This window comes from Phacochoerus africanus, chromosome 3, assembly GCF_016906955.1.
Source record: "Phacochoerus africanus isolate WHEZ1 chromosome 3, ROS_Pafr_v1, whole genome shotgun sequence".
Lineage (NCBI taxonomy): Eukaryota > Metazoa > Chordata > Mammalia > Artiodactyla > Suidae > Phacochoerus > Phacochoerus africanus.
Genome location: NC_062546.1, coordinates 89,086,964 through 89,097,679, shown reverse-complemented (window position 1 = coordinate 89,097,679; position 10,716 = coordinate 89,086,964). Strand labels below are relative to the sequence as shown.

Below are 10,716 nucleotides of genomic sequence, written 5' to 3'. Positions count from 1 at the left end.
CTACAGCTCATGGCAATGTGAGATCCCTAACCCACTGAGCGAGGCCAGGGATTGAACCCACATCCTCATGGATACTAGTTGGATTGGTTTTCACTGTACCATGTCGGGAACTCCCTGAATCTTTTTTAAAATATGTATTTATAGGTAAATTTTGTCATCTCTAACTTTTGCTTTTAGATTAAAGGATGTTGTTATAAGAATCATTGTTTTCAAGAGGGCTAGTTGTCCAATTGGTGGAAGGGCACTGCTTATTCTAAGACATTTGAGGTAGTCTCTTCCTCACCAGTGACATGGAACACTTCATTTGGCCTTCAGTGTTTTGGCCAAAAGCTTTACAAGTTGAAGGAAAATGCCGTAGAATCAAAGAGCGAAGAGGAGCTGATGAAGAAACTCATGTGTAAACAAGTAGATGGAGGCATCAAGAAGTTGGTCAACAGTACTTTTGATGAAATGAAAGATTTTTTTTTTGTCTTTTTGCTATTTCTTTGGGCCGCTCCTGTGGCATATGGAGGTTCCCAGGCTAGGGGTCCAATCGGAGCTGTAGCTGCTGGCCTACACCAGAGCCACAGCAACGCGGGATCCGAGCTGCATCTGCAACCTACACCACAGCTCATGGCAACGCCGGATCGTTAACCCACTGAGCAAGGGCAGAGACCAAACCCGCAACCTCATGGTTCCTAGTTGGATTCATTAACCACTGCGCCATGACGGGAGCTCTGAAATGAAAGATTTTTTGAATATACTTTGATCAAAGTAATTCCTGGCTTAGATCTCTCAAACTCCTGGAATAATCTGTATTTTGTATGATCATTAGGATCCAGAGTGAGGGACCTTAGATAGTGTCACACAAAAAATTGTATTGCATATATACAAAAAGTATATTAAGACAAAAATCAAATCAAATCAGTCACTGGTTTGGGTGTGGACATGTGACATTTATCTGGCCAATGAGATCTGTGGGTACAACTATTGGAGGGCTTTGGGGAAAGGTTTCTTTACCCTTAAACAGTGACTCAAGGAAGAGATGGCCTCCCTGGGGCATTGTTCTCTTTTGTCATATGCCTGGCTCTCATAGCCACCAGGTTAGGAAGTCTGAGGACTAAGGCTAAGGGAGCAGAGCAGAAGGTGGGAAGGGATCTGCTCTTTGGTCATACTGTTGAGCCATTAAATCACCAAGCGTAGGGCCTCCCTCATTTGCACTTAATCTCCCAGTAAATCAGTTGATATGATAGGGACTATGATTACATATCATTGCCACTTTTCTTTTTCTTTTTTTGCTTTTTAGGGCTGCACCTGTGGCATATGCAGGTTCCCAGGCTAGGGGTCCAATCAGAGCCGTAGCTGCTGGCCTGTGCCACAGCCGCAGTAACATCAGATCTGAGCTGCATCTGTGACCTATACCACAGCTCATGGCCATGCCAGATCCTTAACCCACTGAGCAAGGCCAGGGATCAAACCCAAAACTTCATGGTTCCCAGTTGGATTAGTTTCTGCTGCACCGTGATGGGAACTCCGCCGCTTTTCTGTTGTTGCTAAAATTTTCCTCCCCAGACAAAACAAAACAAACGAAACCAAAATCTCTTCCAAAAGAAAAAAATAATAATGCACATGACAGAAAAATCAAACACCACAAAAAGTGTTTCTAATGGAAAGTCAGCCTCATTCCACTAGCCTGCCCACTTCCTTCCCAGAGACAACACATGTTGAGTTTCATGTGCATTCTTTTAGAAATATTCTATGCATATAAAAGCTTGTATACACACACATACTCTTCATTTTCAAATGCGTTACCATATATTGTAAGTTCTTTCCTTGTTTTTCCTTGTCATGTGATTATAGAATTAAGACAGTAATTATCTTTGATATTTCACTTCTCAGAGGCATGGGAAAGTGGAAAACTCTGCATAAAGTTTTCTTCAATCCATTTTGACTTTTGTTTATTTGCTTATGGTATCGTTTTTCTTTCAAAATGTAAGTGTGTAATGCCTTTTATAAAAATAATGTTCAGCTTTTTCATAATGGGTTTGCCACTAGGACACACATCTTTGCCGATTTAGGAGTCGTGAAAACCATCTCTAAAACCCAAGCAAAAACGGGAATGGAGAAGACTTACATCAACATCGTTGTCACTGGACATGCAGATTTGGGCAAGTCTATCACTCCTGGCCATCTGATCTACAAATGTTGTTGTGGGATTGATAAGAGAACCATCGAAAAATTTGAAAAAGAGGCTGCCAGGATGGGAAAGGGCTCCTTCAAGTATGCCTGGGTCTTGGACAAACTGAAATCTGAACATGAGCTTGATATTACCATTGGTATCTCCCTGTGGAAATTTGAGACCAGCAAGTACTATGTGATGATCATTAATGCCCCAGGACAGAGAAACTTTATTAAAAACATGATGACAGGCACACCTCAGCCTGGTTATCCTGTCCTGTTTGTTGCTGCTGGTGTTGGTGAATTTGAAGCAGGTATTTCATGAATGGGCAGACCTGTGAGCAAGCCCTTCTGGCTTACACTCCAGGTATGAAACAACCAATTGTTGCAGTTAACAAAATGGGTTTCACTGAGCCGCCCTGCAGCCAGAAGAGATATGAGGAAATTGTTAAGGAAGTCAGCACCTACATTAAGAAAGTTGGCTGCAGTACTGACATGGTAGAATTTGTGCCAATTTCTGGCTGGAATGGTGACAACATGCTGGAGCCAAGTGCTAATATGCCTTGGTTTAAGGGATGGAAATTCACCCATAAGGATGGCAATGCCAGTGGAACCACGCTGCTTGAAGCTCTGGATTGCATACTGCCACCAACTCTTGCAAATGATAATCCCTTGCGTCTGCCTCTCCATGATGCCTATAAAACTGGTGGTATTGGTACTGTTCCTGTGTGTTGAGTGGAGACTGGTATTCTCAAACCTGGCATGGTGGTCACCTTTGCTCCAGTCAACATTACAACAGAAGTAAAATCTGTTGAAATGCACCATGAAGCTTTGAGTGAAGCCCTTCCTTGGGACAATGTGGGCTTCAATGTTAAGAACACGTCTGTCAGATTTCCTACTGTGGCTCAGCGGAAACAAATCTGTCTAGTATCCATGAGGACACAGGTTCAATCCCTGGAATTGCTCAGTGGGTTAAGGATCTGGCGTTGCTGTGGCAGTGGTGTACACCAGCAACTACAGCTCCAATTCAACCCCTGGCCTTGGAACCTCCATATTCTGTGAATGCGGCCCTAAAAAGACTGAAAAAAATAAAGAGAAAGAGAACATGTCTGTCAAAGATATTTGTCGTGGTGGTGTGGCTGGTGACAGCAAAAATGACCCATGGATGGAAACAGCTGGCTTTACAGCTCAGGTGATCATCTTGAACCATCCTGGCCAAACTGGTGTTGGTTACGCACCTGTGTTGGATTGTCACACAGCTCACATTGCTTGCAAGTTTGCTGAATTGAAGGAGAAGATTGATTGTTGTTCTGGGAAAAAGTTGGAAGATGGCCCCAAGTTCTTGAAATCTGGTGATGCTGCCATTGTTAATATGGTTCCTGGGAAGCCCATGTGTGTTGAGAACTTTTTTGACTATCCTCCTCTGGGCTGTTTTGCTGTTTGTGACATGAGACAGACAGTTGCTGTGGGTGTCATCAAAGCTGTGGACAAGAAGTCAGCTGGAGCCAGCAAGGTCACCAAGTCTGCTCAGAAAGCTCAGAAGGCTAAATGAATATTATCCCCAATACCTGCCACTCCAGTTTTAATCAGTGGTGAAAGAATGGTCTCAAAACTGTTTGTCTCAACTGGCCATTTAGGTTTAATATTAAAAGACTGATTAATGATAACAATGCATCATAAAACCTTCAGAAGGGAAAGGAGAATGTTTTGTGTGTGGTGGTTTTGAGTTATTAGTTTTTTTAAAATTTATTCTATATTGAGATTAACTACTTTTAAGTTATTAGTTTTTAAAATCAGTACTTTTAATGGAAACAATTTGACCAAAAATATGTCACAGAATTTTGAGGGAGTTCCTGTCATGGCTCAGTGGCAACAAACCCCACTAGGACCCATGAGGATGTGGATTTGATCCCTGGCCTCACTCAGTGGGTTAAGGATCTGATGTTGTGGTGAGCTGTGATATAGGTCACAGATGCAGTTCAGATCTGGTGTTGCTGTGGCTGTGGCATAGGCTGGGAGCTGTAGCTCTTATTTGACCCTTGGCCTGGGAGCTTCCCTATGCTGCAGGCATGGCCCTAAAAGCCAAAAAAAAAAAAAAAAGTTCTGGTCTTTTAATAATAATATAAATTATAATATATTATAATGTAATTATTGGTAGAGGGGGATGGGGCGATGCTGTTAGTGTGAGCACAGAGCAGCCTGGAACCAACATCCTCCTATATCTGCCATCACCCTAACGTGAGGCACCCAGAGGGTCTGTGGATGTGGGCGATGGGGTGGAGGCATTGGGAGAGTCCGGGGAGGGAGCTTCTTTACCCATGAGAACCTCAGTTTCCTCCTTCCTATAGATCTCTATGACCTTCTGCCTCCCTCCACTACTCTTCCTTTTTTGTCTTTAATTGCTGCAACAGCAGCATATGAAAGTTCCTGGGTCAGGGATCGAATCTGTGCTGCAGCTGTGATCTATATTGCAGTCTGATTCTTAACCCGCTGTGCCACACTGGGAACTCCTTCTCTTCCATTTTAAATAAAATCAAACAACACATTTTGCTTTGGTTATTGCACTTGTTCTCATTCCTTCCTTAATCAGCCAAGCGTATTGAAATAGTCCATCTCTATTTTATCTCTTCCCTGAGTAATATTCCATTGTGTATATATACACACTACATCTTGTTTATCCATTCATCTGTTACTGGATACATGCTGTTTCCAAATCTTGGCACTCGTAAATAATGTTGCAATGAACATAGGGGTACATGCATCTTTTCAAATTAGCATTTCAATTTTTTGGATAAATACCCAGAGGTGGGGTTGGTGGATCATATGGTAGTTCTACTTATAATTTTTTGAGGAAACTCCATACTGTTTTTCCTATTGGCTGCACTAATTTACATTCCCACCAACAGTACATGAAGGTTCCCTTCAATGGTTGTTATTTCTTTTTGATAATAACCATCCTGACAGGTGTGAGGTGGTGTTTCATTGTGGTTTTGATTTGTATTTTCCTGATAGTAATGTTGAACACGTTTTCGTGTACTTTTTGGCCATCTGTATGTCTTCTTTGGAAAATGTCTATTTGGATACTTTGCCCATTCTTTTTTCTTTGGCCACACCTACAGTATGTGGAAGTTCCTCGGCCAGGAATCAAATCTAAGCTGCAACCATGACCTATGCCACAGCCATGGCAATGCCAGACCCTTATCCCACCTGGCCACAGTGGGAACTCCTTTTGCCCAATTTTTAATCAGGTTGTTTTCTTGTTTTTCACTATTGAGTTGTATGAACTCTTTATGTATTTTTGGATATCACCCCCTTCTCAGATAAATGGTTTGCAAATATTTTCTTTTTTTTCTTTTTCTTTTTCTTTTCTTTTCTTTCTTTCTTTCTTTCTTTCTTTCTTTCTTTCTTTCTTTCTTTCTTTCTTCTTCTTCTTCTTCTATTTTTTTAATTTATTTTTATTTTTATTTTTTTTTAGCCTTTTTGGGCTGTACCCATGGCATGTGGAAGTTCCCAGGCTAGGTAAGGGTTGAATTGGAGCTGCAGCTGCTGGCGTATACCACAGCCACAGCAACATGGGATCCAAGCTGTGTCTCTGATCTACATGATGGCTTATGGCAATGCCAGATCCTTAACCACTGAGTGAGGCCAGGGATCAATTCTGCGTCCTCACGGATACTAGCTGGATTCGTTACTGATGAGCCACCACGGGAACCCCCTGGTTTGCAAATATTTTCTCCCAAATCTGCAGGTTGCTTTTTCTTTTTGTTGATTGTTTCCTTTACTGTTAGAAACTTTTAAGGTTGATGTAGTCCCACTTGTCTATTTTTGCTTTTTTTTCCCCTATGAATTTATTTTCATATGCAAAAAATCACTGCCAAAGCCAAGCTCCTGAAACTTTTTTCCTGTTCTTTTCTTCTAGGCATTTTGTAGTTTTAGGTCTTACACTTACATCTTTATTCTTTTTTTTTTTTTTTAATGTGAGTACCCCCCCACTACACCTGGGGTCTCGCTGGGCTGGAGTGCGTCCCCTCATCCCAGCCCTTCGACTGTCCTTGCGAGGCCTGTGTGTGGGTGCTTTGGTGCCCTGGCTTCCCCCTCTTTAGTCTATTTTGAATTTGTTTTTTTTTTTGTCTTTTTGCTATTTCTTGGGCCGCTCCCTCGGCATATGGAGGTTCCCAGGCTAGGGGTCCAATCGGAGCTGTAGTCTCCGGCCTACGCCAGAGCCACAGCAACGCGAGATCCGAGCCGCATCTGCAACCTACACCACAGCTCACAGCCACGCCGGATCATTAACCCACTGAGCAAGGGCAGGGACCGAACCCGCAACCTCATGGTTCCCAGTCGGATTCGTTAACCACTGCGCCACGACGGGAACTCCTGAATTATTTTTTTATATATGGTATAAAGTAAGGGTCCAGCTTCATTCTTTTGCGTGTGGATATTCAGTTTTCCTAATCACATTTATTGAAGAGACTGTCCTTTTCTTTTCCCCATTGTGTGGTTTTGACACTCTTGTTGAAGATTATTTGACCATATATGCAAGAGATTATCTTTGGGCTCTGTAATTTGTTCTATTAGTTTATATGTCTCTCTTTATGCTGGTACCATAAGGTTTTGATTACTGTTGCATTGTAGTATAGGAAGTGTGGAGTCTCCAACTTTGTTCTTTTTCAGGATTGTTTTGATTCCTTGGTGTCCGTTGAGATTCCATGTGACTACTAGGATTTCTTTTTTTCTTTTTTATGCAAAAAGTGCCATGTGGATTTTCAGAATGATTGCATTAAATGTGTGTAGATCACATTGGCTGTAAGGTCATTTTAACAATATTAAGTCTTTTGATCCAGAGTGAGCATTCAGCTTTTTAATGTAATCTTTCAGGTGTGGCTTGATGGCTGATATTGTGGGTCATTAGTTCCACAGCATCAATATCCGTGATGATGTGTCTTTGCCCAAAAGAAATCTTGGGGACAGTGCCACCCAGCTGGTTGGACCAGGAGGGCTTCACAGAGCTGTCTGAAGCCTCCAACTAGACCAGCAATGGGGAAGGGAGTAGTTGTGGGGACAATTCCATGAAGTGCCAGGGAACAGCCCTGATGGAGGATGCCTGCCTCCCTGCAATATGGCTTAGCTTCTCTGCTTGAAGATGAGGAGCTGGTGGAGAGCAAGGATAGGCTGCCGTGGGTATGGGTCACCTCCTCCTCCTACTGCCCAGCAGTATTCCCAGCACAGAGCAGTGTGCCTGAGACATGGCAGGCACCCAGGATGTTTTGACTGGCTGGGGATGGGGGCCTGCTTCAGAGGGTTGGAGATTGGGGCAGGTGCCAAATCAGACTCTGGTTCTCCAGAAAGATCTTCAGGGAGATCTAAGCCTCCACTGCCCTCCACATTCAGCCTGCAGCTTGAGCTCACTTAGCTCCTACCCCAGGAAACATAAGATTTGGTGGTATGCTAACCCACAGACCCCTCCTCACAACCTGCTCAAGTGGGAAATCCAGATGTTGGCACATTCTAGAGACAGAACACCTGGTCCAACTTTTTTCAGGGCTCAAGAATGCTCCCACATTGTGGGAGGGGGTCCCCTGCCTCATCAGCCCCTCTCCCCAGCACCTGCTCTGGTGGCCATGAGAGGAGGAAGGGCCTCACTCAGTGTCCTCCCAGGACAGAAGCTCAGCATCTTCTAGGCACATTCCTGGCCCAACAAAAGGCCAAGAAGGCCAGTGGGGCCCCTGAAGAGGAGGGAAGAGAAGGAAAGGTGATAGGTGTGGTCAGGGCCTGAAGACATATGGGTGGTTGTGGCTGGAGACCAGAAGTAAGGGGCATCAAAGCCAGGGTCAGGTTGCTCTGCTGAGTGGTGGTTCAGTTCCCAGGGGAATAAGAGCTGGATGGGACCATGGAGGAATAACAGGAGAATCTGGATGTTAGCCAGCAGGGAGACCCCAATGGGGCAGTGTAGAGAGACTAGAGGCCACATTAGCAAGGTCAAATGTGGGGTCAAGGATCAATGCCCCTCTCAGTGGAGAGTCCAGAAGGTATATTAGCAGTCTAGGGGAGGGATGTGGATGACCTTCTTGTGAGAGGCAGAATGAAGGCTGTTGGTGAGATGGGCAGCCCCGTGGTAGGGGCAGGGATAGGAATTTGGAAGAAGGGAAGAGTGGGGGTCCTGGCACTTGGCTTGTGGGGAACAATGCTCCAGAGGAAGAGGAAATCAATGTTTTAGGTGTTATGGATACCAGAAGAGTGTGGGGTGAAGGAGGGGAGGAGGGGGCTATGAGGTATGGAAGGTTTGTTGCTGCTTCTGAGAAATTCTGAGTGGTCTGTGTTCCAGTGCCTGACTCTCTCTTATACTCCACCGTGAGGTGAATAAACATGGTGTACGTTAGGTGTCTAGAGAGATTGCAGGAGCCATCACTCCTTGTTGTGTATAGTGGTTGTGAGAGAGCTGGGGGCCTGGGACATCTTGTCATGACACAAAACAAGGATGCTCCCAGGAGAGAAGAGCCAGATGTGAGGGTGTGGCCCTGAGAGCTTGGATAGGGAGGGATAGCCGTGTGGAGAGTGGGAAGAGCATGGTAGCCCCAGGGCCAGCAACGGCAGGCAACTCGAGGACGCTCCCTCCCTGACTCCTCACAGCAGCCTTCACAGCAGTGATGGGGTCAGCAGGCAGCCTGTGCTCCCCGACTCTTCCCATCACCCCCAAAATGGCTCCTGTGAACAGAAGCTGAGGACAAAGCACCACAAAGTGCCCCTGACTCTAAACAGAAGAGAAAGCAACAGGGGAACCAGATTACCTCCTGTGCTTATGAACAAGGGGACAAGCTTGTCAAATAGCCTCCCCCAAACTGTGCAAGCAGAGATGGAGTGAGAGAAAGGGCAGATGGTGTGTGGTTGGCCTAGGGCAGCGGAAGCAGGTATCAGCCTCTCTGAAGCCAAGGAGGGACTGGGCAGAAGGTGTCTCAGTAATTGGGGGTAATTGCAAGAAGAGGAGGCTGGGAGTTCCCGTCATGGTGCAGTGGAAATGAATCAGACTAGGAACCATGAGGTGGTGGGTTCAATTCCCTGGCCTCGCTCAGTGAGTTAAGGATCTCTAATTGCCATGAGCTATGGTGTAGGTCGCAAACATGGCTCGGATCTAGTGTTGCTGTGGCTCTGGCCTAGGCTGGCAGCTGTAGCTCCAATTAGACCCCTAGCCTGGGAACCTCCATATGCCACAGGTCTTGCCCTAAAAAGCAAAAAAAAAAAAAAAAAAAAAAATTGGAACTCTCACTTAATACAATAAAATAAGAGGAGGAGGCTGGCACTCTGTTCCTGCTTAGAGGAGCTGGCTGAGGGGCAGCTGCAGCATTTGGATGGGGCCAGAGAGCTGCAGAAGGAACGCTGCCTGTGCCCACCCTGAGACAGAGTGTGGGAGCCAGGCAGTGGGTGAAGCTACGAGCTGGGGTAACTAGCGTCAGGGGACTCTTCAGTGTTCAGAACACCTCAGCCAAGAAGCCCACACCCCGGGAGAGGGCAGAGCAGCATGTGGTCAGTAAGTGATGGTCACTCTTCTCCTTTGCTCTCTCCTCAGACCCACCGCTCTGGGCCCCCATGGCTACTAGTGTGGCAGTGGTGGTCTCTGGGCTGGCCACAGGGGCCTCACTCCCTGTGTTCACCCACATGGCCTCTCTTCATATGGGTCAGAAGTGGCCAGCAGAGCGTGGAGAAGGTACGCATGTGACTTCACAGGCTACGTCAGGAGAGGTCTTGCTGGCTCTGCCTTGGCCCCTTGCATCCTTTGTTCTGGGGTTGGGGGGGTGGTGCACCATGGGGCCCTGAAGTGTCTCAGCCTGTATGAGAAAGTGAGACCTCTGATGGTACTAGTCTTTCCAGCGTGGCTGTGAGGGGCGCATGGGAGAGGCAGCTCCTGGCCCTTGTCAGGCCCCCACGAGAGCAAGCCCAGCACCTCATGACAGAGTCCAGGTCACAAAAGAGCCCGGCTCAGGACAGAGCCCAGGTCAGGACTGCCTGGGCCACTGCCCCAAAATTCCTGACCCATGGAAACTGGGAGCTAATTCAGGATTGTGACTGTTCTATGACTTTGCTGTAGTATGTTACACAGCATTAATGCAGTGGTGGAGCTGTGATTTGAACCCAGCTAATCCAGTTATAGAGTCTGAACTCTTTAATTGTTTCATTGGCGGCGTGCATGATCCATGGGGGTGTGTGAAAAAACTCCTTGGGGCATATGAAGATAATATTAGACCTTTTATTTCTTTCATTTCTTTTTTTATTACTCAATGAATCTTTTATTTATTTGTATTTAAAAAAAAAAAACACCTGAGGGATTTCCCACTGGGGCTCAGCAGTTAACGAACCTGACTAGTATTCATGAGGAGGCAGGTTTGATTCCTGGCCCTACTCAGTGGATTAAGGATCCAGTGTTGCTGTGAGCTGTGGTGTAGGTTGCTGCCGCAGCTCCAACTGGACCCCTAGCCTGGGAACTTTCGTTTGCCGTGGGTGCAGCCCTGAAAAGCAAAACAAAAACAAAAAAAACACAAAAACCAGCCAAACAGAAAAACAAAC

At 45.7% G+C, this 10,716-nt stretch overlaps 1 protein-coding gene across 1 annotated transcript; it reads left to right on the top strand.

Annotated features, from left to right (window-relative positions):
- The first annotated feature begins 2,184 nt into the window (after positions 1 to 2,184).
- On the top strand, positions 2,185 to 3,724 carry LOC125122158 (elongation factor 1-alpha 1-like). The gene is given in 3 exon segments (XM_047770401.1): positions 2,185 to 2,477; positions 2,480 to 3,027; positions 3,254 to 3,724. Coding segments are annotated over 3 exon segments (1,242 nt in total). The 5' UTR covers positions 2,185 to 2,239; the 3' UTR covers positions 3,710 to 3,724.
- Positions 3,725 to 10,716: the final 6,992 nt, after the last annotated feature.